This window comes from Sebastes umbrosus, chromosome 7 (assembly GCF_015220745.1).
Source record: "Sebastes umbrosus isolate fSebUmb1 chromosome 7, fSebUmb1.pri, whole genome shotgun sequence".
Taxonomy (NCBI): Eukaryota; Metazoa; Chordata; class Actinopteri; order Perciformes; family Sebastidae; genus Sebastes; species Sebastes umbrosus.
This window is the reverse complement of record NC_051275.1, coordinates 6,423,216-6,450,565: the sequence shown is the minus strand read 5'-3', so window position 1 is coordinate 6,450,565 and position 27,350 is coordinate 6,423,216. Positions and strand designations below refer to the sequence as shown.

Genomic DNA, 27,350 nt, shown 5'->3' with positions numbered 1-27,350 from the left:
TAAAGCACAGTCTGGAAAACACATCTTGCAGATCGAAGTTAGTAAATTGGCATCCTCTACTCCATTTTTGTAACAAGAAAAATAAAACAAAACCTTTATTATATAATTGTGCTGGTATGAGTATTTGGTATTGCAGCCCATTATGAATATCTTAACTAATATTGGGCCAATACCTGAAACATAACAATATACAACTAACATACTGTATGCAGTGTGCACACGGGGAAAATAGTGTTTGTAACGATCATACTTTCCGGAGCATTGAGCTGAACGAATTAAAAAGGCAAGAACAAATACTGCACATGGTGGGAGAGAAACACAGTATCTGTGAGGGAATAGAAGGGGCTAATGGTCAAACTATTAAGATTGCCGCTAGAATGGAAGTGAGAGGCTCGAGGCAAAAAGAAGGATGCAAGTCGGTAGTTGAGGGCTTGAGGTTATGAGAAGGGAGCGCGGTCAGCGAAGGTCGCTCTCGTCGTCCTGTATGGTTTTCTTGATGCGGAGCAGCATGGTGGTGAGCCACTGGTCCAACCGGGAGATGGTGTCGAACTCCTTCACCTGACAAATGAGCAGGAAATATTACCAAAACTACCCACAGCCAAAATTTTTATTACCCAATATAATATATATCCATATCTATCCATCGATCTCTCTATCTATATCTGGATAGACCTATATATATTATTTTTTATTATATATTATACCATATTATATTTATGATATATAATATAATATTATGTTATACTGTTGTACTATATATATTACTAATTATACTGCTGTACTATATATATGTTATACTATCTATCTATGTATATACATATAGATATATAGATATCCATCCATCCATTCATTCATTATCTGTAACTGCTTATCCTATTCAATGTCGCGGGGGGGCTGGAGCCGATGATATATGGGTATATCTATATATATTATTTTTTATATTTCTTATAATATATTATACTATACCATATTATATCTAATATTATATTATACTTCTGTACTATACTACCGGTATATTATATATATATATATATATATATATACATATATACATATATACATATATATATATATATATATATATATATATATATATATATATATACATACATATATATATATATATATATATATATATATATACATATATATATATATATATATATATATATAATAATAATATATATGTATATATAAATAATAATATAATATATATGTATATATATATAATATATATTATACTATACTATATTTAATATTACATTATACTGCTGCACTATAAATGAATAAATAAATAAATACATATTGTAAATAATAAACACTTACTGTATAAGGTCCTACCCCTTTTTTATAACTTAAATAATGAACTTAATGTTTATCAAATATAAATATAAACAATTATTAACATATTGTTAAGATATTCTTAACACTAGTTGTATATACCTCTTATTATTTTTTCCCCTCTAGGGATGAATAAAGGCTTATCTTAAATTAAAATAGCACAAAACAATATTTGGACATTCTGGTTTTTCTACATAACACAGCCACGCGCCTGCTTGTTGACTTCAACAGCTTGCGTCGAGAAATAGAGATTTAATCTCTCAGGTACGAGAAAAACACATTCTGATTCTCACATTTTACCGGTATCCCCGACACTTCACTCGCAGGTTATCAGTTTGTAATCACGCTGCTGTAGAAACTCGTTTATTCTGCTGAAAGAAAAGTGTCCACTCACCGAGTCAGTGTAGGCTTCCACGTTCTGTTCTTCACAGGCATCTAGAAGTTTCTGGTTAGACAAAAACAATAATGGTGTGCATCAGAGAGGCTCCCTATAGACAGAAATAAACCCTGGGGCTAAAAAAACAACTGAGATGCTTCTACAGCTTTTAAAAAACAGCATGGCTTTCTTAATCCAATAACTGTTGGTAACAGACTTTATCTGTACTAAACTGACTGGTGCTTTTGTTGTACGTTGCTGGGGGGCGAAATGTTTTTCAGGAACATTTTTGCATGAGGCTGACTACAATCAAACTTTTGTTTTCGATACTAGGACGTGAAAGTTAGCAAGTCATCCAACTAGATCTGATTGAAAACAACAGAAACTGGAGCAGAAGGAAACAGAAAGCAACGGTTGCCAGTTGAGTTAAACTGCTCTCCATCCGCCTCACCTCTCTGTATCTAGAGGATTATTCAATGTTTTTGTTTGTTCATGGATTTTAAAGCCAAAATAACCCCAAAAGCCTACCTTCAACAGCTTGCATTCTCGAGAGTCTGAAAAAGCCGGAAACATCTCTTCGTACTTCTGCATAGCAAGCTGGGTAAGAAGAGAGGATGAATATTAGGACGGCGGTTCGTGTTACACTCACTGTACATGGACACAAGTTCAAGTGATGCGGTCTTACTTTTGCATTCAGCATGTCTACGCAGAAGTGACAGAGCGCTGCCTTGAAGAAGTGATCCTTGGCACTGTATTTCAGCAGAGTACTGTCCATTGCGTGGGTTCCAACCTAAAATCACAAACAATGTGTTTCTTTTGTTCTGACAAGCGACTGAATGTCGAGATAAAGGCTGCGGGTGAGCGTCATCTCACCTGTTCATAAATCTCAATCGCTTTTTGGTACTTCTCCAGCTGAGCTGCGTAGGTTGCTACTTTCAGAAGGCACTTGTTTGCTGAACTGAAAAGGAAAATGTATTCACAGAATTCAAGGGTCAAAGATCACCAAGTTAATACTCTTTGCCATCATAAAAACAAAGATGCAAAATTAAAGGAAATTGCATTAATTAGAAAAAAAGCCTCTAAAACCTCACACCCTTAACGCGGCAGTAGGCAAGATTGGAACAAATATGATTTAAAAAAAAGTTATTTTTATAAAATGGTCACTATATCCTGACAGTAGTGCATGAGACCGGTAATCTGTGTCTTCCGGTGCCCCTAATGACATCTGCAAGATCTCACAGACCGGAGGAAAACAACCAATCAGAGCCGAGCTGGAGCCTTGCCGTCTCTGAGTAGCTGTCAATCACTTGCGAACTCCGATCAAACGGTCAAACTAGGCAGAGCTGATCAAATATGAATCAATATTCTGTAACTGTAATGCCTATTTCTCACATAAAATGTTTTCAGGAACATCTTGTAGTGTACAGTTTAGCTGTAAAACAAGAAAGTTTTGAAAAAGCCTGAAAACCGAGCCACGAGGAGGTGTAGATCTAGGTATCTTTCAGAACACCCAATGATGCCAAAAATATTCTGCCTACCCCCCCCCCGCCCGGCATTTAAAGCAGGCAAGAGACAATAGTGCTCATTTAATACGCTCACCTGGTGGATTCTTCACCTTTGTAATAATCAGCTGCCTGTTCATAATGAGCAATGGCCTGGAATGGAAATTGGACATAATTGAACCTCCCCCAAGAGATTATATGACAGTTTAAAACAGCAGACATTACTAGCTGTTAAATTACAAGCAAGAATATGCCCTGGAATTAATACATAATATAATAAACACGAAACACAGATATCGCACCTGGTCGATGTCCACCATCTCTGTCTCATATATTTCAGCAATGCTGATGTGATGTTTGGCTGCGATGGTGAAGCGCCCCTAAAACAAAACAAACAAACAAAAAAGAGATCAACAGGGGAAATTACATGTTATATTACATTTCAAATGTAATAATTTAAAGAAACTGAGAAGAGTTCCCTGTTCGTACACTCACCATGTCGGTGTATATCTCAATAGCAAGGTTGAAGCAGTTTATGGCCTCTGTTGAGAAATATTATATTATTATTATAATTATAATATCTAGACACATCAACAAAAAAGCAAAGTAAGAATAAGATCAACAAAAGTAGAAGCAAACAGTTGTGAGAAGTGCAAGTTTCAAGGTAACAATGTTCCTGTGTCTAAAATATGGTGACCACTGGGTTTGATGTCATTATTTTATTTTCTCTGGTGCAACACATTCATTTGTTCACATCCCATTTTCTAGCTACACGGTGGGATAATAATGCTGTGTTGTCGCCATCTAGCGGTGAGGTTGCAGATTGCAACCAACTGAAAGGAGGAGAACTACGGTGGCCAACGTGAACACGCAAATGGCCCAATCTAGAGCCAGTGTTTGGTTTGTCCGCTCTGGGCTACTGTAGAAACATGGCGGCCGGCTCCGAGAAGAGGGGTTACGGCTAGAAAGGATCCATCTTGCGTTTGCGTTCACGTATTTACGCTCTGCAGGTATCCTGTATCTCTACGCTTGTAGGAAAGTTGCATTTGCAGTTCTGTGTGACAGTTTAACATGCTAATTTGAATGCAGTCTGTAATTTTTTTTAGATTAAGGTTCCTAGTGATGTAATGAAGTCATGAATCAAGTTTATTTTTTATTATCTTCATTTTCATTTCATTTTGTGTTGATTTCGGCTATCCCTACGGACAAAAGCGGTATTGTTTCCGATCACCAAAGTCCCTTTAGAAAACCACATTTTTTACTGCAGCAGGGTCTGACAGTCTTCCCCGCTCAGTCCTGGTTCTGGTTCTCCCGTGCCTCCTTTCCCTCCAGCGGGCCCAGCAATACGGCCTGGGCCTCGAGCAGTGTGATGTTGGCACCAGCGGGGACCGGCGGAGCAGCGAGGCGGAGCTCTGCTCCTGGCCGCTGAAGTGAGTTGAACGAGTTTCTAGTGAACCTGCATGATTTTGTCTGTTTACAACGTTAATACAACAGTCTTCTCTCCCCCGCGAAGGGCATCTGATCCTTTCCCAGTTGTTTTCCCCTTGTTGCTCCGATTACAACGAGAATGTGACATCATATTTACACAAAACGGATCCTTTCCAGCCCTAACCGTGAAGAGGACCCGCTCCCTATGTAGATATAAACGGCTCATTCTAAGGTAACAAAAACACAATTCTTATTTTCAAGTGATTATACACTAAAGAAAACACGTATTAATATTATATTACATTTCTGCCAATAGATCCCCTAAATGCTACACACTGTTCCTTTAAAAGGTCATCGTCTGGAAGATCTTAATGACATCAGATGACACTGTCTTTATGTACATGGTCCACTGGAAGTCGTACAGCAGCTTGTAAAACGGGGATTACAAGTGAGCTTCAGCGGTCATTATACTCCCGGGGGGTGGTGATCGGTAATGATTACCTAGTGGATCTGCTTTTTTGAAGGCGTTTCCAGCATCTATGAAGTTGCTCGCTGCATCGTGTTTGCTCTGCATCTGGAGGTGCAGGCGAGCAGCTTGGGAAAACGCGTTTCCTGCACCTGGAAAGAAAAATATTGCATGTTAGAGGATTGAAAGTCTGTATAGATCTAAACAAGGAAAAGGGCAATCATTACATTTGTTTTTTCGACCTGTAATAATCATTCTTACCACACCAATTTTTGGCCATTTTGTACATGTTGGCTGCCCTCACATACAGGTCACAGGCCTCTTCCATCTTGGAGGAACTCCTGTGTGACAGCACACATGCTTAGTTAAACAAGACTCATACAGACTTTTGCTGGGTGATATTGACAAAATATCAAGTGCCATAAGATAAGATAAGATAAGATAAGATAAGATAAGATAAGATAAGATAAGATATTCCTTTTATTAGTCCTGCAGTGGGGGAATTTGCAGTGTACGGCAGCAAAGGGGATAGTGCAAAAAAACAAGATGCATCAGCTAACACAGTAAAAAAGAGCTAAACAAAGTGTAACGAAATATGAACCATTTAAATAGAAGGAAGTATAAAAATAGGAACAGTATATACAGTATTAACAATAAACAGACTATTAACAAAATTGCACAAGTGGAAAATGATATTGCACAGTGAGAATTACACCTGAGTAGTACTGATAGACAGTTGGTGTACAGTAAAGTGCAGGTCTTCGTCAGTGTTTTGGTGTGTATGTGGTCTACTGGGAGCAGTGCTGGTGGTATAATAGTTAAATATTGATAATGTAAAGATATTTTGAGGCTAAAGATATTCACTCGGCTTAAAACAGTCAAAAGAAGTTCAGAAAGTAATTTATATATTATATATAATTTAAAGTTATATAATGTAACTCCCAACTGTGCCCTCTGTTACACTCTGTTATTGTAAACAGATGTGATGGACGTGTGATCTGCACCCACAGCCTGACCTTTAACCATGTCCCCAGTAGATGGCGCTACAGCAGCAACACTCACAGTTAACAATAAGTGTCCTTTTGTAAACCAATAATGTTGATAAGGTTACAACCTCATCAGCAGCTGACATGATAAAGACATTGCAGCTCTTGTCATGGTGTAACTGAGCCTGGATCACTGCTGCAGACAGACAGTCATGTTAGTTGGTCATTCAGTGTTCAGCAGTGATCTGAAGGGAGATAACACTAACGGTACATATAGTTAGCTAAACTGACATAATATAGACCACAACAACTCAACATCAGAGATATAAAGCAGCCCAGTGTGGCTCAGTTGTTGTTGTCCTGCCTGGTCAGCTAAACATCTTCCGCTCAGTTGGCCTGTAGCTGTGTGACAGATGTAGCTTAGCTAACAGCAGCTGACTGACAGCAGCTAGCTGAATCACTCACCCAAAGATCGCTCCTAAAAACGACGACGACGACTTCATCTTCTTCTCTGCCTCGGCCACTAGAGCCGTGGCTTCCTTATCTTTCCCGCTATTGTCCATTTTATCGTGTCTCTGCTCTGCTGTTGAGGAAGAACGAGGAGTTGCGAAAGTCAACAAACTAGCTGATCTGTGCTAACAGCTAACAGCTCGGTCTGGTCTGCTCTGCCTTGTTGTCACGTCACTAGTGAGGTGTTGGTTACGAACGAGTCGGCTCTTTAAGCCGGCTCTTTTAAGTGAACGATAAGAGTCGGCTCCCGTTTTTTTCTTTTTTTTTCTTTACTTAATTCAAGGCAGAATGATAAGATAATCTTCTCCGCGCTGTGGGCACTCCATGCACTGACTGTGACTGAATGTTGTGTTAATGACGTCTGTGCAACCAATCAGTTGATGACTAGACGAGGATCATACCATCACGCAGGGAGGGGTGGAGGGGCGGGGTAGCACGGTGCGCTTACGGTCTACAGGTACAAAGCAGGAGGGAGAGGAGGAGAGAAAGAGAGAGAGGAGTGCGGTGCGTGAATAGCAGACAAGATGAGTGACAGTCGGAAACGAAGCAGCATGTAAAATTATGGTATTCTGGAAATTATAAGGTTTAGTATAATTATATTGAATAATTTAAGTGATATATGTGCACACATACTAATCATAGGTCAAACAGCGCTAAATTTGGCTGAATTATAAAAGGCAGAAGTGGTAAAATGAAGAGCTGTTTAAGAGCCGAAAGAGACGGCTCTTCTTGGTGAGCTGAGCCAAATCATCTGGCTCACAAAAAAGAGCCTAAATTCCCATCACTACACATCACCTGCCGCAAAGTAACCATCAACCCACGTCATGTGACACCGGAGCTGCTGCGTTCAGGTGCTCTTCGTAACCTCCAGTCTTCCTTTCCACCACTGATTAACAGGAACAATAAGAGCATTTTTTTTTCTCAATACTTTATTTAGAAAGTTCAGTACAGTAGTTACATAAACATGTTCAGATTTTCAATTCACAAAATAATCAGTAAATATATGTCACAGTATAAAAGATAATATAAAAATAAAATAAATTATACAACAAATAAAATGTGTCAATCTTTGTTTGTTTGATATCTTATTCAAAATGTGTGTACGTGTTTTGTTGTTGGTGGGATTGGTGTTTAATTCACTAACTAACGGTGATATAACAGCCAAAATGTATCCACACTATGGTTTGAATTACAATTATAAACACTTATCATTCTGTACTGTCGAGCTTCTCAGTTATATAATTTGTATCTCTGGCTATATTTCTGACAGCACATGAAGGCATCTTATGAGAAATGCATGGCTCATACAAAATTACAGTGGTGGGAGAAGTATACAGATCTTTTACTTAAGAAAAAATAGCAATGCTACAGTATAGAAATACTCTGTTACAAGTAAAAGTCCTGCATTCAAAATCATACTCAAGTAAAAGCACAAAAGTATTAGCATCAACATACTTTAAGTACAGAAAGTAAGAGTACTCATTATGCAGAATGTCCCATTTCAGAATTATATATTACCGAATTATAATTAGGGATGCATTAAAGTGTATTCAAAGTCGCAGCTATTTTTTTGTATTACTTTATGTACTGCTGGTTAGCTGAACCTTTATTGATACATCATAACTTATTAGTTGATTAATATCTTGAATTAATAATCTAAATCTGCAAAGTAACTAAAGCTTCAAAAAAATGTAGTGGAGTAAAAAGTACACTATTTGCCTCTAAAATGTAGTGGAGTAGAAGTATAAAGTAGCTTAAAATGGAAATACTCAAGGAGAGTACAATTACCTCAAAATTGTAGCTGCCCTACTAAAGGGTTTAGGGGTCTACTCCAGAAAAGGAGACTTTCCCTGATTCTCTCGGACGCCGATCAGCAAATCATTCCCAAAACATGGTACTACCGCCACCATATTTGACTCGTATAAGAGGTTGGAGACGCACAATCTTACACAAGTCTACTGTCTAAAAAAGCTCCCTTTATCTGACCAGCATCTGTTGTTCCAGATTCCAGTTTAAGCTTTGGATCAGGATGTTTTACATATAGGAGTGGTTTCTGCCAGGCAAACTGTAGTCAATTAGTTCTTAGATGTTTTTAAGTATAAACATTTTGCCGCCCATTATGAGGAAAAGTCCCCAAATTTCCAATGTCCCAAACTGTGTCCACAGATCGCGCAAGCCTTTCGTCTGAAGTACTGTAGCCTACAGTATGTGCAAGTTTGTCCCCATAGCTTTAGCTTCTCAGAAACGTATTTAATGTGCTCACGACTCCTCTTTGATGATAAATGCCTTCACTTTTTCTACTGATTAGGGAAACCAAATAAGGCCTGATAGGTCACCAACCTTGCAAGCATTCATTTCTTAATGTTTTTAACATAGAGGATTCGGTTTTCCACATGAGATGTGCTTGTTTGATTACATTGCAAATGCACAATTGCATTTTTTTTTTTTGATTCCATCCTTACAACAAAGAGCACCACACCAACTGAGGAAAAATGTTCAAATGTATGAAAAACTTTCCGAGCACATCACCAGCAAACTTTAACCTTCAAGAAAGTCAGTAGTGGACTGTAACTTGGCCTACATTTACTTAAGTACGATTTTAGTTGTACATTACTTGAGCAGGCCTGTTTCTATTTTATGCTACTTTATAGGCTACTTTTACTCCACTACATCTCAGGGGGAATTTATGTACTTTTTATTCCACTATAGGCCTACATTTGACTGACAGTTTTAGATAATTTCCAGATTAAAAATGTCCTACCCTTTCTGTCCAGTGAAAACCACGTAGGCCTATCTCCAGATGTGGTGATTTTGAATTAGATTTTTTTTTCTGATAAACTGAAGGGTGATGTGTTTCTTAAGGCACATGGATTGAGAAAATTCTCCTACTTCTTAAGATATATAAACTATTTTAAACCCCTCTTGGATCAGCTGGAAAATACATCTGAAAACAGAACTGACACCATGAATAGTTGACTTTCTAAAGACAGGCTACGTGGTTCTCACAGGACAGCAACGCTACAAACACATGATGATCTTATAGAATGTGATGTATTGCTGTAACGTTAAACTAAACTACCCAACAGTATACAGAGTAGTTAAAATTAGCACAAAATTAAACATCTACAGCAGAAAAATGCAACAATAATAATATTAATCCAAAAACACTGAAAGGGAAACGTGTTTACTGCACGAGTACTTGCTGATACCACTTACATACTTTTACTTAAAAGCAAGGTTTTGAATGCAGGACTTCGACTTCTACTTGAGTATTTTCTCAGTGTGGTATTAGTAGGGTACTTTAAGTTAATACAATACGTCTTCCAGCCCTGTCGATAAGGCACAGAGACACACAGGAGCCTCTATGATTTTCAGTCAGGCAGAGCGGCAGCCTCCTGTTTCCTGCCTGTAGTTGGGTCCTGTACAGCAGCCCGTGCGAGGCTGTCCTGGAGACCCCGCGCTGCCTGCACCTCTCTCGTCTCGGGTGAGTTTGTTACTAATGTACAGATTTCTCCATTAATCCCAATAACTGCAACAAAGCTGCGATATTCACGCTCCGCTGCGGAGCCGCAAACTGCACCGCTACCGCCGCCGAGCCGACACATCGCTGCACGGCCCAAAAGACACAGACATTTACCAGCGAATTCCCAAGCATACAGCATACCCCCTCTCTCTCTTCATCCAACACTATTCCTACATTTACTCTCCTCTAGCCAGCCAGCACACTCACACAGCTCGCTACGACATCGCGTTTACACCTCTTATAAAACAGTACCGTCAGGTTGAGGCTGATCTGAAGCTCCGCTGTGCAGTATGAGAGTTAAAACTGAGTCCGTCGCTGGTTTGTTTTGAATGTCAAAGCTCCAGCTAGCTGAGCGGCTCATATTGTTGATAGCTGGTTGGCTTAGCAGGCTAGCTCGCTAGGCTAACGAAATGCAACCCAGATGCATCAAAATGCTGGAAACAAGAGGTGAAGCGGGGGTTTGAAATCAAACGATTTATTACATTAGAGTCTTTAGTCAGTTGCGTTGCTGTTAAATACTGTGTTATGTAACAAATGGGTGAAATATGCATGCAGGAGCTGTTTGAAAACAGCAGCTAGCATGTAGCGAGCCGCTTGCAGCGTCTCCATTCATCTCCTGCGCACTGAGGCTGCTCTCAGCGAGCAATGGCTCCGATCCGCTGCCTGTTAGAGCGGCAACTATAGGGGGGATGTGTTCCTCTAATGACCGCGGTGATGTGGGGGTTTGGAGATATGGCTGACTTGTTGTTTTGGTGTTACTTGAAGTGCTGTGCTCAGTTATTGAGACTTTGTGGTTAAATTCAGAGAGAGACCGCAACTCTAAATCTGTCCAGGCTGTGAAAACCGCGCGTTTTCAGATTGTTGTCTGTTACCGTCCGCTGTTTGTCTGTCGGTGTCGGTGTCGGTGTGGAGCAAACAACACTGATGCTTGATCTCTCAGCAGCAGGATGGTTTACAAGGGTTTCTTATTATTAATTGTATGTACATGAAAATATGACAACTGATGATGAAGATGAGCTTAATGTGTTAAAATCCAAACTTTATTTTATTTATTTAAAGAACCCAGATATCTTAATTATGTGTTTTAAGGTAGTTGCCTGTTTCCTTGCTTTATTCTCACAAGATCCACTGCAAGCTCCAGAGATGTATGAGATTACTCATAATGTGAAAATCACAGACATTGTGAGATTAGAAATTATTCACTATTGACATTGATTTTTAACAAAAACAAAATTGATAAGATGAGATAAAACTTTATATATCCAGAGGGAAATAGTTGTGTTGCAGTACAAAGTGGAAAAGAATGCAAATATATAGAGTTGCAAAATATAAACAATAAAGATTTTCAAGAAGGTGCAAAAAACAAATGTAAACAATGGAGACATTATACATTGGCCAAAAAACGAGATGTTACTATGTTTGGTCTATGGTGGAATTTGTAAGAATATTTAGGAAATAAAGTAACACTTTCATAAGGACTTGTAAGGACTCACGATGCAGTTAACCAACCGTGTACCCTTTACTATCTAAGAATCATTAACCCTCTGAGACTCGCAATAGACCAGTTTTTGTCTTTTTTAGAGGGGTACAGGGGGTCTTTAGGGGGAGATAGCAGGTCAACAGTGGAGGTCACATAGAAGTGGTGTACATCATCTGAAAGCTGAGAACCTGAAGATTAATTTAAGATGTAGCTCAGCACTGTGTGCCAAGTTGTTCCAGTCATATATCAGAAATAAACACTAATAAATTAATTAAAATAAAGTGTGAAAGTGTATAAGTACTCAGAATATTATGATGGAAGTATATGATGGTCATTCCCATGCTCACTTAATACCTCATGAGTTGTTGCAGCAATTTTGGGGTTTATACCATTTGTTACACAGATTTGGTGCTAAATTTAACCTTTATTTTTTATTTTTTTTACCACTTGAGAATTGATAAAAATTATCAATAATCCGTCCAGAATACCACATTAAGACACCAAGACCTTGAGAAACACCACAGAAAAAGCCATGCTGTGATTTGGTATAAAAAACTTTTGACATTTGGAGATTTATGCAAGAATTGCATTTTTTCGGTGATTGGATGGCGAGCACTTCTGTTCTGGAAACTGCTCAACAAACCCCTTATCGTCTATATACCGAGGAAAACCATCCATCTTCTGAATGCCCTATGTCTTTAGTTTGTAGCTGTAAAATTTCATGAGGCTGTGATTTTCCTAGAGGTCACCACAGGTCATTTATACAGTGAGGTCAAGTTTAAAAAAAAAATGGTCACACTAAAATGAAATGGCTACTATGGGGACTAACTGCAAATGTCCCCACTGTGGAACTAATAAAGGAAGATCTTATCTTATCTGAACACCATCATAGATTAATACAACTGGGCTCATTGGATCCACAATAGTCTCAGCTTTACAGTGATACCCCATTTATGTAATTACAAGACTGTTTAGGGACTCCAGTATGCAGAAGTATTCAAATACACTATTTTGAGAATAGGCAAAAATAACACATTTATACTGCATGCAAAATACTGCATAGTTTTTATCCCAAACTGCATGTGATTATCATAAAGTGGGCATGTCTGTAAAGGGGAGACTTGTGGGTACCCATAGAACCCATTTTCATTCACAGATCTTGAGGTCAGAGGTCAAGGGACCCCTTTGAAAATGGCCGTGCCAGTTTTACCTCGCCAAAATTTAGCCTAAATTTGGAGCGTTACTTAGCCTCCTTCCCGACAAGATAATATGACTTGTTTGGTACCGGTGGTTTCCTTAGGTTTTCTAGGTTCATATGATATCTGTAGCTTCACTCTAGCCCCCAAAACTGAACCGGCTACAGCCTCTGAAATACAGTAAAGTCTGTGATAACGACCCACTTTACTCTTTCTCAGGGGGGTTAAGGAGTTTAATCAAAAGTTATTTTGAACATAATTTAGTCTTCTGTGATACATTGGGAGTTTTTTTGTAGTTCTAGTACAACGTTTGTGACAGCATCAACACAGCAACAGAAAGACGACCAGCCATGCCGAAAATGTGTGATACTGATATTGGGCTGAAAGAATCCAACAAATGTCATTTTGATTTTTGACTATAAAATTATTGTTGATAACGTATAACCATGGGACATTACAAGTTGTCACACTGAGGCAAAGGAGTATTTGCAGTTTTTAAGTTGTTCATCGTCATCAGATGTGGCTAACTCAAAATTCAGCTATAAATCAGCACTCATACCTCACTGACCCACTAAACAATAACTAAATATGGAGCTAGAAAATCACACAATATTGTGTTGTTATAATAACAATATAATAGAAATGTAACTGTGAACACATAGTTGGAGATTGTATTTAGTTGGGGAAGGAGTATTTTTTGTGTGTTGTTATTTTTTGTTTTAAGAAGTATTGATAATGAAACAAATCATCATTGGACTTTTTCCATCTTTAACAGTTGTCATGGATGATGAAGATGGCAGGTGCCTTCTAGATGTAATTTGGTAAGTCATCTCTGATGCCGTGCAAGATCAGTTTTACGTTTAACAAACCGTTGAGTCGTCTCTTTCATTTTGCCTCGGACTGTTGTAAATCACATTGTTTTGTCCTGCAGTGACCCAGAAGCTCTCAATGACTTTCTTCATGGATCTGAGACCATTGTGAGTATGAGAGAAATGAAGTGAACAAAGACACGTATGTTAGACATGGGATTCATAGCTACGGAAAATGGGTTTGTAATTGACGTGATGAGGAGTCTTAGTTTATTTTCGTTGGGCCTCGCATGACTTGAAGGCAATTTCGGATTACGTGTTGATGCACCCTGAAACCCACGTCCCTCACTGCTTTCATTTATTCTTTTTCTTAACGGCTTCCTCTGCTTGATGTCTTTGCTTTTTGATTGCACCATTTCTAGTTTCAGCCTGCCCTACCTTTATAGGCTAATTCACAAAATGAGAAATGCTAATACTAACGCTTCCCAACTCTGTGTTATTCCTATCATTTTGCCCCTCTGTCGCTTATCTTTTCGCTGGTTCTTTACAATCTGGATTCTCTGGACTGTTTTCTGTTCTTTCCCTTGCCCTCCTCCTCTGTTTGATGGTCTGTATGTTTCTCTGTCCTGGTGGCTTTTGCGTGCTGGTTTGGGTGCCTTTGGTTTCTGTCTGTCCCTATCCTGGGTGGGTGTGTCTGTAGTTGGACACTGACGACCTATTGGATGGTTCGAGTGACCCCTCCAGCTCGTTCTTCTCTACCACTGGGGTGAGTAAAATCCCCCAATCCTCCTCCTTCTGTTTTCTATCCATCTATGTAGCATGCATCTCCAAATACCCTCCCTTTCCACTAACATATCTACACTCTACAAGCTTTGATTTGCCGCAGTGTTACAAGAGTTATTTTTGTGGTTGTTACAAGAGGTTTCTGTGGGGTTTTCATGTCTGCATTTCTGTGTTAACTCTGTTACACTCCTCGCCATCACATCTAGCCATCAAATTCATTCATCACCTGGTTTCACTACTTTCCTGCTTTCCTTTTAAGGGCCATGTACCAGAGGTCCAGCCTGCAGTCCAGCTGTCGGCCAATGAGCCGGCAGGCCTACCCAGAGTCAGTGTTGACCTGGACTTCCTGGAGGATGATGACATCTTGGGAGGATCCCCAGGTGGCGAAGGTGGGAGCAATGGCATTGGGACAAATCACGAGCCATGTGACATCCTGCAGCAGAGCTTGGCTGAAGCCAACATCACAGAGCAGAGCTTACAGGAGGCAGAGGCTGAGCTGGACCTGGGCTCCTTTGGAATTCCAGGCCTCACGCAGGTGGTACAGACACTGCCTGATACCAGCCTCTCTGGTGCTGGGGGCGCTGCTGTTGGTGTAGGCATAGGTGTTGGTGTCGGGGGAGCAGCAGCAATTTTCCCTGGGTCAGCCGCGAGCGCCACTGCTACTCCTCCCCATGCCACAGCTGACATGCTGGGGTCAGTGCTTGCTCAGCAGGGCCTTCAACTCCAGCCACAGGTCATGAACAAGGCCATTAATGTTCAGCCATTTATGGGAAATGTGACGCTTCAACCCATTTCAAGTCTCCAAGCTCTTCCTAATGGGAGTCAGTCTGGACATTTGGGTATCGGACAGATTCAGGTTGTGGGTCAGCCTACAGTCATGACTATCAATCAGTCTGGGCAGCCAATCCTGGCTAAAGCCATGGGTGGTTACCAGCTGCACCAGTCTGGGCCAGAGGTATCAGGTGCTGGTTCTCAGGCGGGGCTCGGAGGCTCAGGGGGCGGACTTCTGATCCAAGGTAACAAAGCCACTTTGGGATCTCCAGCTTTAAATGGACCGGCTGTTTGTGTCAGCAGCACAAACAGCAGCAGTGGCGTTACAATGACCGCTCCTGCTGGGCTCGTGGGCTTCGGCAGCACCACTCTAAGTTCAGGAATCGGACCCCAGACGCAAACGCAAGGCCAAATCATGCAGAACGTGATCATCCAGCGCACACCAACACCCATTCAGCCTAAACCCCCTCAGGGGGGAGCCATCCAACAGAAACTCTTCAAACAGCAACAGCAGCAGCAGCACCCACAGCCAGCACCCCAACCCCTGCAAAACGATGCCCACAAGGCTCTAGGGCTGCAGCAAATTCCAGTTTCTGCTGCTCAGAATGTAGCCTTCCTGACAGGAAAGCCAGGCTCTAATGTTGTCCTGACTACTCAAGCCACAACACAAGGCCCTCAGTTTCAACAAACCCTGTTCAAGCAACAAGCAGCACAACAATCGGGCAAGCCTCTCAGTGTACACCTGTTAAACCAACAAGGCAGCATCGTTATTCCCTCTCAGACAGTTCTGCAAGGTCAGAATCACCAGTTTCTCTTGCCACAGCTACAAGCAGGTGGGCAGATCCTGACCCAGCACCCTGGGGGGCACATCATAACTAGTCAGGGTCCTGGTGGACAGCTCATCGCAAACCAGATCAACTTGAGTCAGATGTTGACTTCACAGGGCCACCCTGGGGCTGCCCACATCCTCTCCGGACCCATTCAGCTCCAGTCTGGCCAGATGGGCACACCCACCCTCTTTCAGATGCCTGTCTCATTGGCTCAGAGTCAAAACCAGACGCAGACCCATACTGTCTCAGGTCATGCCCAGACAGTCATACAGGGCATGCCGATCCAGAACTCCCTGACCATGCTCAGTCAGGTGGAGGGGCTGAGCCCCGCAGTCAGCCTTCAACCAGCCCTGCAACCTCAGCCGGGTGGAGTCCCCAGCAGCAGCAGCACCGGAGCAGCGACCATGGCTCAAGGCCAGCCTGGAGAGTGTGTCACCGTGCTGGGTAGCTCCACAGACCAGGCTGCTCATCCCACTCAGCAGCACGCACCGCAATCCTCTATCCTCGCCATGCAACCGACTTCCTCCGTGTCCACGGCTACCACCGTACCCTGCTCTTCTCCGTCCATGTCCGTGTCCACCTCTTCCTCTGTCACAGCAGTGGGGCTGGTCCCCCATCAGGCTCAGCACAGTCCAGGGAGGTTACTGTTCACCAACCAGGGCTCCAGTATGATCCTGAGCCAGGAGTCTCTGCAGATGTTCCTGCAACAGGTCAGTGTTTGCACGTTTGCTTTTTAATTGTGTACAGTTAACATTGTCTGAAAAAATAAATAACATGCATGGAGTGTTATCTTGGTCTGACCTCTTTGGTTTACTATTTTACTCCCCCCCTCCCTCCAATCCCCTTCCTCCTTCCCTCCCTCGTCCTGATATGGTAAATGTACTCCTATCAGGAGCAGCACCACCAAACAGAGAATGAGTCAACCCCCTCTGTGGGCGTACCAGCGTCCGTAATCGTCAGCAGCAACAGCGCCACTGCTCCGGCCCCCACTGTCCATGACAACCAATTAAGTGACTCTTGGGTGGGTCAGAGCCACAGCCCTTCCCCTGGCCCTTCCCACATGACAGCAGTGGTAAAGCAGGTAGAAATGCCCCTTTATGTTAAGACCCCACCCGCCCCCCCACCCCCACTTGTTGCTGCTGCTGCTGCCACAATGTTAGGGTATCTTACCTTTTCCCCGTCACTGCTCTGCTCTTCTCTTCTGCATTAGTCATTGCTTCCATGGCTCTCACAGTTGCTATGCAATTCCTAAGATCAAGAATTACTCGCTTGCAGCTTCTGTGTGTTTCTGACATCGCTTTGTTCTATGTAAAGGCATGATCATTCCAGCTGTCCATATGTATTGTGTGTCAGCCACTGTGCTATTTCAGTATTTAGCTGTATGCACCTCTATAGAATGTGGGAGTGGCAATCAAGTGCCAGTTGTTTCTTTCTTTCTTTTTTTAACTTTAACTAATTTGGTATGTTTTCATCCATTCTATTGTATGTATTTTGTAACAGAATACAAAAACGTTGCTCGTGCTTTTAATCGCAGAGCTACCAAGGTGCTAAGTGCAACTTGTTCACCTCTTTACTAACACTGTGCTCAATCAGAATCAATCAACTCACCTTCATCTGCTGCATTACTGACCAATGACTGATCAATCAATCAATCAATCAATGCACACCTCTCAACCCCGCACTTATCGTTTAGACCCTCATGTGCTTACAGTGCCACTACCCCGTGTAACCCCTAGTTCGACCAGTGTAATGACACCCCTCCCTCCCCCAACAATGATTCATGCTTCCCTGACCCCAGTCCCTGAAGTCTTCAGATCACCTACTACTCCTCCATCACAGACCCGCAGATCTTGATTCTTGCTTTTGTCAACTGTTTTTCTTTTTTGCTCGCCAAATGATCATTGCTCCCTTTTTATGTGTAATCCTCCTCAAACGCTAGAAAAACAAATCAGTGGGCTTCTACTACTCTTACTTCAGCAACTACTAGATTTTAAAATCTAACACTTTGCTTTTGTTTTGTTTTGTGTTGTTTTACCAACGTGTGTGTGTGTGTGTGTGTGTGTAATTTTGTATCAGGGCTGGTTGATAATTCCTTATTTTACGTATATCGATTTTCAGTGGAATTGTGATAATATTGATCATATGTTATCATTTAACTGTTGTGCAAGTTAACCATTTCAAGCAAAGTAGGATTAAACCCCAACAAAATACGTTATTGAGGTGGTTGTTTTACCTATGTGAAGAGTTTTGTATAATGCAATGCATAACAGTGGAACACTGTCAGTGTATTAAACAAAATCTTTTAAAGTATTTTTCATATAATCATGCATACATTTGCATGCATATCATAATATATATTTTAGGGCTGTCGATTAAATAGATTAAAATATTTAATCACGATCAATCGCATGACTGTTCAAAATGTTCCTTAAACAGAGATTTGTCAAGTATTTAAGTGGGCAAATATGTTGCTCTATATAAATATATATATATATATATATATATATATATATATATATATATATATATATATATATATATATATATATATATATATTTACTATTGGAAATCAATTAACAACGCAAAACAATATCAAATATTTTCCAGGAAACCCTCACAGGTACTGCATTTAGCATAAAAAAAACATATGCTCAAATAACATTGCAAAGTAAAACCCAGTGTGCTGACTTGACTATAACTTGCCCCAAACTGCATGTGATTATCATAAAGTGGGCATGTATGTAAAGGGGAGACTCGTGGGTACCCATAGAACCCATTTTCATTCACATATCTTGAGGTCAGAGGTCAAGGGGCCCCTTTGAAAATGGCCATGCCAGTTTTTCCTCACCAAAATTTAGTATAAGTTTTAGCCTCCTTTGCAACAAGCTAGTATGACATGGTTGGTACCAATGGATTCCTCAGTTTTTTCTGGTTTCAAATGATCCCGCTACAACCTAAACATCGCAAGTTGCGTTAATGCGTTAAAGAAATTATTGGCATTAAAAAAAATGTCCATTATTATTGCATTAACTTTGACAGCCCTAATATATTTTGATTCTAATTAAGATTTGGATATAGCCATATCGCCCAGTCCTATTTTGTAACTAGTGTCAAATCTTGAACCATGTACTAGAATCATATTTACTATATACTGTGCATGCAGAACTTTCAGTGTGTGTGATTTTCTGCTCGATTTCCTCTTGTGTTAAAATGTAGTTTGCATTCTTGAATCAAATAAGCATATCAGTATATTGTGATTCCACTTCTTCAGGTACCCTCCAGTGGACATCAGCAGTCCCTGAAGATCCAGGGCATGCCCACCTCACCGGCATTGACCACTCACGCCACAGCGGCCCCAGTGGCAGACAGACCCCAGCCTTCCCAGTCTCCTCTCATTCTGAGCCAGCAGATCCAGTCGCCTCACCATCAACAGCAGTCGCGTCCTCCCTCTCAGCCTCAGCCACAGTCTCTAACTCCCTCCCGCTCATGCACACCTTCATCTCACCCTCAGCTCTTTATTGTCCACAACCAAATGGCAGAGTCCCCCCAACCCGCTCCACAGGGCCAGCCGCAGCAGACGCAGACCCAGCAGACACACATTCAAGTTCAGCTTCAGCCTCAGCCACGACCGGCCTCTCAGCCTGCCCCTTACCAACAAGATATGCCTCCTATGTCGCAGTCCCCCAAGCCTCTTCCTGCACCACCCGCACAGCACCAGTTTACCGCTCCTCCTGTCAACACGTCTGCCGCTGCTGTAGTTAAAGCCCCGGTTCCCATCCAGAGCGTGACAGCGGAGCAGCAGCACCACCTGCAATTAGTAGGAGCGCAAATTCAGACCCTGTCGGCCATCACCCAGCCCTCACCTCAGCAGAAGCAGCTGCTGGAGAAGCTACACCAGGTATTGTCCCAGTTCAACACAAACGTCTTGTAATGAAAAGTTGTTATGGAATTTACATGCAATGAGAGGACTTACCAGTAAATTAGTCTTATATTTTGACTTACTTGGGCTGTGGCTCAAAGGTAGAGCAGGTCGTCCACCAATCGGAGGGTCGGTGATTCGATCCCCGGCTCCTCCGGTCACATGTCGAAGTGTCCTTGAACAAGATACTGAACCCCAAATTGCTCCGAAAGCTGTGCCATCGGTGTGTGAATGAGTATTTTAGATTAGATTTAGATTAGATCCTGATGGTCAGGTGGGCACCTTGCATAGCAGCCTCTGCCATCAGTGTATGAAAGTGTAAAGTGCTTTGAGTGGTCGGAAGACTAGAAAGGAACTATATAAATGCAAGTCCATTCACCATCTGTTTAGCTGTAAAATGAGAAAGTTTGCCCCGGTCGGTGGGCAGTGCTTGGTATCTCATCAAATGATCGCAACATGGCGGCCGGGTCACAAACTTTTTCATTTTACAGCTAAACAGTACACTACAAGATGTTTCTGAAAACATTTCATGTGAGAAATAGTCATTTTGAGTGACTGACAGCTGCTCAGAGACGACAAGGCTCCAGCTCGGCTCTGATTGGTTGTTTTCCTCCGGTCTGTGAGATCTTGCAGATGTCATTAGGGGCACCGGAGGACACAGAGGCACATGATTTTTTTTTCAGATTACCTGTCTCATGCACTACTGTCAGGACCGTTTTATAAAATAACTATTTTTTTTAATCATATTTGCTCTAACCTGCCTACTGCTGCTTTAACTGTTTCGTGTTTTTTATCTGATACAGCTCGTACTGTTGTAGAATGTAATACCTGCGATGCATATGTGTGGTTGTGATTATTATCCACCATTCAAATGAGTTCAATATATTTAAAGGAAGGAAAGAGAAAGAAAACATCCCATAAGTTACTGCTTGTAATAGGCGAGTATACCTGATGTTTTCACACTCCTTTACATTGTTGTAGAAAGAATAAGTTAAATGCAGAATTTCCAGTTGATGTTTGGATTGGTGATCAACTTACCAGTACAAACCAGGAGTCCGTAGGCTTTAGGAAACCAAACTGGGTCATTTAGAATTTCTTGTGTACAGAACTTGTAATAAAACTTGTCCTGATGTGTTTTCAGGTCCAGCAGAACATCCTGCTGCAGGCCAAGCAGTCTGCTCAGCCTCAGCCTCAAGCCACCGGTCAGTTCAGCTCCCAGCAAGATGTGCCTGTTGACAAAGTGGTGATTGCATCATCAGCCGGCGCTGGTACACCTGCTCAGCTTCTCTCAGTGCTGCAGCCGACGTCGGTGCTCGTCAAAACTCCTGCTACAGGTTAGACACTAATGATGCAAAACAGCAGGACCCTGAACACACCTCGAAGTATTTCCCCTTTGTAATGATTTGTTTTTCCTCTTGTTTTAGCATCAAGTGACTTACAGGTATTCTCAGGAGGCCAAGGGCCAGCTGGAGCTATGGTGAATCAGCCTGTCACTCCTGCCAGCCTTACTCAGCCTGCACAGGTACAGATCACACCTCCAATTCAATTCCTTCTAGGACATGCATGGTGGCATTGTGTGATAGCTGTTCCAAATTTTCCCACCAGTCATTACTGTATTTCAAGATGTTTTTAAAATGTTTGCTTTCATGTATTTCATCAGCATCCAACCCACTTTCTGATTTCCCCCACAGGTTCAGCCAAAGCCAGGGGTGATCAGCTCGGTCGGAGGGATGCCTCTGGGGCAAGGTGGGATGCAGATGCAGGTGATAGGAGCTAGTCTTTCTCAAATGCCTGCTCCACAGCTCCAAGCTCCAGTACAAACTCAGGTAAAGGAGTGCCACCGCATGTTAGCGAGGTCCTGAAAAACTGCCGGATACACACTACACGAAAATCAAACCGGTTTTGCGCCTGATTGATGATTGTCAGCAAAGCCCCGATTCTTTTTGATGGGTCTGAAGATTATCTTTCCAGATATTTCTGTGGTGTGAGATTTGACATGAGTGTTTTTTTATATCCCTCGACTGGCTCGGAAGGCCATCCTGGCCGCACCAATTTCAAATCGTATGTTCAATATTTACGATCGGATATCCCATTGTGTGTGGGGAACCCCCGAGGACAGCCGATGAAGCAGTCACATGGGAAAGAACGATAGCCAATTGAGAACCAAGCTGACTGAAGCAGAAGGACAACCTCTGCTGTCTTGGTGGCCACGGCTAATGCATGAGCTAATGCAAAACGCAAAGCATAAAGTAGTGAAATGGACCTGGACCTGAAATAAGTGTTTATTTAACGTGTCTCCATGACTTCATCCATCCATCCTTCGTGAATTTTCAGTACAAAGTAGTGCAAAAAATAACATCGCTAATTCTTCCTGCGCGTCGTCCGCCATGTTTGTTTACACTAAAGTCACGTTTGGTCGCGAGAGATTTTGCGTGATTTCAGTTTTTTTTTTAGACGGGACTCTTATATCTGTTAAATTGAATATGTCGTTATATGTGGGGTCTCTCCCATTTTCAAAATCTTTAATGTTTGTTCACATCACAGACAACAACAATGAAGATGCCTTTCAGTGCAGAGCCCAGCAAAGAAGCCAGGTGTGTGCCGCATGAATTTGAATGGCTTATTTCAACTGACTCATTAAAGCCATTTTTTGTAAATAGTATTTCTTTATATACACGTCACTGCAGGATGCTAGAACAGCTGAGGAAACAGCAGGGTTCAGTGCTTCACCCAAACTACAGTGCTCCTTTCCACTCTGTTGAGGACACACTGCACAGACTGCTGCCTTACCATCTCTACCAGGGAACTGCCAACTCTTCTCAAGACTATCAACAAGGTAACAAACTCCATAGTAGTGCAGCCAATATACAGTATTTTCTAGGGCTGTCAATCGATTAAAATATTGAATCCTGATTAATCGCATGATTGTCCATGGTTAATCGCAAATTAATCACACATTTTTTATCTGTTCAGAATGCACCTTAAAGGGAAATTTGTCAAGTATTTAATACTCTTATCAACATGGGAGTGGGCAAATATGCTGCTTTATGCAAATGTATGTATATATTTATTATTGGAAATCAAATAACAACACAAAACAATGACAAATATTGTCCAGAAACCCTCACAGGTACTGCATTTAGCATAAAAAATATGCTCAAATCATAACATGGCAAACTGCAGCCCAACAGGCAACAATAGCTGTCAGTGTGTCAGTGTGCTGACTTGACTATGACTTGCCCCAAACTGCATGTGATTATCATAAAGTGGGCATGTCTGTAAAGGGGAGACTCGTGGGTACCCATAGAACCCATTTTCATTCACATATCTTGAGGTCAGAGGTCAAGAGACCCCTTTGAAAATGGCCTTGATAGTTTTTCCTCGCCAAAATTTAGCTCAAGTTTGGAGCGTTATTTAACCTCCTTCGCGACGAGAATGACATGGTGCATGGTACCAATTACCAAATACAACCTCCGGAAGATCGATTGCGTTAAAGAAATAAGTGGCGTTAAAACCATCTTGCGTTAACGCGTTATTATCGCATTACCTTTGACAGCCCTAGTATTTTAATATTTAGTATTTTCCCCATTTCACGATCTTCATGAACATCTTTGTTCTCTTGCACAGTGGATGATGAATTTGAGACGGTCTCCTGCCAACTGCTGAAAAGGACCCAGGCCATGCTGGATAAGTATCGCTACCTGCTCTTCGCCGAGTCGAAAGTAAGTTTATAAACCAACGTTGTCACCATATGCCTTCTTGTTGTCTCCTTTGTCCTGAATTGATATTGAACTGATGGTTTTTGGCGTTTAAACCCGAGCAGAGACTCGGCCCCTCGGCAGAGATGGTGATGATCGACCGGATGTTCATTCAGGAGGAGAAGATAGCGTTGAATCAGGACAGGATTTTGGCCAGAGAGAGACCAGGTACCCTGCCGCTGTTTTTTGGCAATATATGGTTTTGTGTTTGTCCTGATCTAAATTTGGTGTATGCTGCTAATGATATCATTCTGTTTCTGTCATTGCAGAGGAGTTTGTGGCAAACGCGCGCATGTTGGAGAGTGGAGTTTCATCCCAACAGAAATCATCTTTTGCTGAGGCCACATCAGTGAGCGGAGGCGTGGCTGCTGCTGTCCCTGCTCCCGCACCTGCAACTCCTGCTCCAGCCCCTCACCCAAACGTCACCCCAAACCCTCCTCCTGCACCCACCCCGTCTCCATCTCCAGCCCCTGCTTCAGCTCCGGCTCCCGCTCCAGCACCTCCTCCCGCCCCGTCCGCCTCCCCTTTCCCCTCTACCAAACTAGTAATAAAGCAGGGTGGGGGCGGAGCCTCTGTGTCCTGGTCCAGCAGCTGTCCCCCAACTCCAGCTGCAGCGGGCAGGCTGGCCGACCCCACCGGCCAGAGCTCCTCCTTCGGTCGTGCTCCGGCGGCATCCTCCTCTTCGTCCTTCAACTCTCAAGCGGCCGACGACGACGACGCTGTCCCGCAGAGAACCAGCAAACCGCCTATCAAGACCTACGAGGCTCGCAGGAGGATCGGCTTGAAGCTGAAGATCAAGCAGGATCAAACGGGGTTCAGTAAGGTGGTCCACAACACTGCCTTAGACCCGGTGCACACACCTCAACCTCAGCAGAGCAGCCAGTCCGTATCCCAGCCTCAGACTCAGCCCCAGTTCGAAGCTGCTGTACCGCACCCTAAGTCCCAGCCTCTATCGACTCCTCCTGCTACAGTCATCAGAACTCAGTCCCCCGTATGCACTGCTTCTTCTGCCTCATCCGTCACCACAGCAACCACTCAGTGTAACCCACCACTGAGAGGTAATGCTCCCCCCAATGCAGCCCCATCTTCCTCTACCTCTTCCTCTCATACTTGGTCCGCCACCTCTTCCTCCTCGTCCTCCTCCTCCTCCACTCAAATGAACGGCACGTTGGATCACCACAACGTGGGTCGGGTCAAACACAATTCTGCCTCCACTGCCACTCCCTCACAGACAACGTGCCGTCTCCCCCTTCGAAAAACCTACCGGGAAAACATTAGTCCCCGGGTGAGACCTGGTGTCCCAGGGGGAGGAGACGAAAGCTTGTCCTACCCCAGACCCACACCATCGCCCCCCAGGCACGAGGCCTCATCTCCCCCCTCCGAGCGGACAGTTATAGCCAGCGTGAAGGTGGAGAAAAGAGGAAGGGAGGCCTCGCACACAGAGTCGAGTCACGAAACGGGCCGTTTAGGGAGTGCAATGCAGGGGCTGGACGAAATGGACGAGGTGTTTAACCGTGGTATCAAAACCACACAGCACCATCAGCCCCTAGACAGGGAGGGAGCGAAGGAGAGAAAGGAGGAGCACACAGACCAAGAGACGGATGTAAGTAAATACAAGAGGGCGAGTGGGAAAAATAGACACAGGGCAGGTGGGACGTTCAGAATGGACCAGCACGCCCCTGGGCCTCCGTCTCCGGAGTCCTCCTTCACACGAGACTCTTTGCTTCCTGCCAAACGCTGCAAGTCGGACTCCCCCGACATGGACAATGCCAGCTTCTCCAGCGGCAGCCCTCCGGATGACTCTCTGAACGAGCACCTGCAGTGTGCCATCGACAGCATCCTAAACCTGCAGCAGGAGCCCTCCGCCCGCGGGCACCACATTAAAGGGGGCAACAGCAGGTCCCACCAACACCAAAGCCAGCGCCCGGGGGGCTCGGCAGCCTCATCCCATAGACCCTCAGTACCGCCCTCCTCCTCTGCTTCCTCGTCCTCCTCCTTGGCCCAGCACCCTCAGGTCGGTGGCCGCGGCCACAACGGCAGCCTGGTGCCCCAGACTCAAAGCAGATAACAGCCCCTCAGCTCCAGGCCAGACTGACAAAAGGGGGAGCTAAGAGACAGATTTGGAGGCAGGGGAAAGGAGGGGGGCACTGTGAAAACAGTATCACTGTACTACTCTGCCAAGCTGTGTTGGCTTTGTTTGTCCATTTGAATTGTCCAGACATTTCTTTGTCATTTACATCCTGAGGTAGACCCGTGGTGGAATAGGCGTGTGGTCAAAAGGTTAAACTGTCATGCAGATGTCTGGCATTTTGTATGTGTTCTCTCAGCCAAGCTCGAGTAACAAGATGAAACTGTCAGAGATTTCTTTCTCCCCTTTTTCACTTTGGATCTTTTCTTTTTCTCATTCAGTAATCATACATTCCTTTCATGTGGCCTGAGCACCAGTCTCTTAATCCACATCTCCTGGTTTAAAACGTTGTCTCAATGAGCATCAGGCAGCTCATTTAAACAGTTAAGATGTCAACAATTTGTTTGTTTTTTTAACTTGGCTACCTGCAGCTGAGAGACGGAGGAGATTACAACCAGGTTCCTACTGCAAAACGTCTTCCCTCACCAACCAGATTTGATTCTCTTATCACAAACATAGTGCTGCCCTACAGATGCAAACAGCACATTAGCTAAATACAGTCTTCATCAGGAATAAATTTCCTTAGTTACACCGCTCACAAGGCAACTACTCCTGGTCTCGAAAAATCAATTTGCCTCAGCCTCCCTTATGCCTGCATTTCACATCGCATGCATTTTAAAGTGTTGAGAAAATCATTTAGAAAATTTGTGAAGTTGTTTTCCTTTTCAGTTCTCTTGATGCTGTAGTATCGTTCTGTTGAGATGTTAATGAGATGTCGTGAGGAAAATTCTGTTCTTTTTCTGCTTCTAATGTCACATGATTTCCAAGGTTCTTGTTTTTAGACCACACCTCCAAACACACACACGTACACACATGTACACACACTTGCCCCGCTGTTGCTCATAATGCCAGGTTAGGACTTTATGCATTTCAGTCAGCAGGGGGCAGGCCGGTTTGAACTGTTTCTGTGTTTCTTCTCAGTCAGTTGGTTTCATGTTTTCTGCCACTGCCTCCCATCTGTTTTTTTTTTTTCTTTTTTGGTGGACAATTCAAACAAACACAGCACAAGCATTGAGATGGGAAAAAAAGGAACAATAATAATGTACAAAAAGACCGTAAGAGAATTTGAAGTATAGTATTACAGATTAATTTTGTATTGTATTTATTGTGTATAATACTTTTTAAAAAGAAATGTACATTTAGTAAAACTGTAAATTAAACCTTGCTTCTTTTATGAAAACGTTGCAGGTCCTCTAGTCATTTGTCTAGCTTCAGGCTACATTCCTTTGGATGACTAATGATGACTGAGGAGTGCTGTGTGATGGGGATGGTGGTAACGGGTGCTGGTGGGGTGTGTTTTCTATCGGACAGCCAGTAGGCGGTGCATGGAAGTGGAAAAAGTAGAGCTGGTTTGTGTGCTTCTTCGCCTAGAGGGTTCAGAGAGTTTGGGAGGAGCAAGAGAGGTTAGACTGATGAGGGGGGGAAAAAGTGTCACATCTGTAAACGTATGATACAATAGTTTGAGTAGTAAAAAAAAAACAAT

General features: G+C 42.8%; 2 protein-coding genes across 8 annotated transcripts; one reads left to right on the top strand and one right to left on the bottom strand.

Moving 5' to 3' along the window:
• Positions 1–93: 93 nt before the first annotated feature.
• Positions 94–6,928, bottom strand: napab (N-ethylmaleimide-sensitive factor attachment protein, alpha b). Its single transcript, XM_037774294.1, has 11 exons — positions 6,565–6,928; positions 5,375–5,454; positions 5,149–5,265; positions 3,715–3,761; positions 3,522–3,599; positions 3,317–3,372; positions 2,591–2,675; positions 2,403–2,507; positions 2,246–2,314; positions 1,736–1,786; positions 94–558 (listed from the first exon to the last, which is right to left on the bottom strand). The coding sequence occupies exons 1-11, from the start codon at positions 6,660–6,662 to the stop codon at positions 457–459; spliced, it is 888 nt and encodes a 295-aa protein (XP_037630222.1). The 5' UTR covers positions 6,663–6,928; the 3' UTR covers positions 94–456.
• A 3,033-nt stretch (positions 6,929–9,961) lies between these two features.
• bicra (BRD4 interacting chromatin remodeling complex associated protein) lies at positions 9,962–27,047 on the top strand. 7 transcript variants are annotated; one of them, XM_037774241.1, is made up of 15 exons: positions 9,962–10,093; positions 13,584–13,629; positions 13,740–13,785; positions 14,318–14,383; positions 14,660–16,711; positions 16,894–17,082; positions 19,274–19,900; positions 21,063–21,255; positions 21,346–21,443; positions 21,613–21,747; positions 22,466–22,515; positions 22,609–22,757; positions 23,549–23,643; positions 23,727–23,847; positions 23,949–27,047. In XM_037774241.1, the coding sequence occupies exons 2-15, from the start codon at positions 13,589–13,591 to the stop codon at positions 25,745–25,747; spliced, it is 5,661 nt and encodes a 1,886-aa protein (XP_037630169.1). In that variant the 5' UTR covers positions 9,962–10,093; positions 13,584–13,588; the 3' UTR covers positions 25,748–27,047. The 7 variants fall into 7 exon arrangements, with proteins under 7 accessions (XP_037630169.1, XP_037630171.1, XP_037630166.1 ...); XM_037774238.1 differs by lacking the exon at positions 9,962–10,093 and adding an exon at positions 10,141–10,579; XM_037774240.1 differs by lacking the exon at positions 9,962–10,093 and adding an exon at positions 10,142–10,579 and having other exon boundaries at positions 23,745–23,847.
• The last annotated feature ends 303 nt before the right edge of the window (positions 27,048–27,350 follow it).

What these genes read in the sequence shown, in the direction of transcription:
- bicra (XM_037774238.1), top strand. Translation starts at nt 10,543, where the DNA reads ATGCAACCCAGATGCATCAAAATGCTGGAAACAAGAG. An exon ending in GAGCCCAGCAAAGAAGCCAG is followed by an intron (nt 22,516 to 22,608) that starts GTGTGTGCCGCA and finishes ACGTCACTGCAG; the next exon opens with GATGCTAGAACAGCTGAGGA. An exon ending in TTTGGCCAGAGAGAGACCAG is followed by an intron (nt 23,848 to 23,948) that starts GTACCCTGCCGC and finishes CTGTCATTGCAG; the next exon opens with AGGAGTTTGTGGCAAACGCG.
- napab (XM_037774294.1), bottom strand. Translation starts at nt 6,662, where the DNA reads ATGGACAATAGCGGGAAAGATAAGGAAGCCACGGCTCTAGTGGCCGAG. An exon ending in AAAGGTGAAGAATCCACCAG is followed by an intron (nt 2,676 to 3,316) that starts GTGAGCGTATTA and finishes TTTCCTTTTCAG; the next exon opens with TTCAGCAAACAAGTGCCTTC. An exon ending in TAGACATGCTGAATGCAAAA is followed by an intron (nt 2,315 to 2,402) that starts GTAAGACCGCAT and finishes CTTCTTACCCAG; the next exon opens with CTTGCTATGCAGAAGTACGA.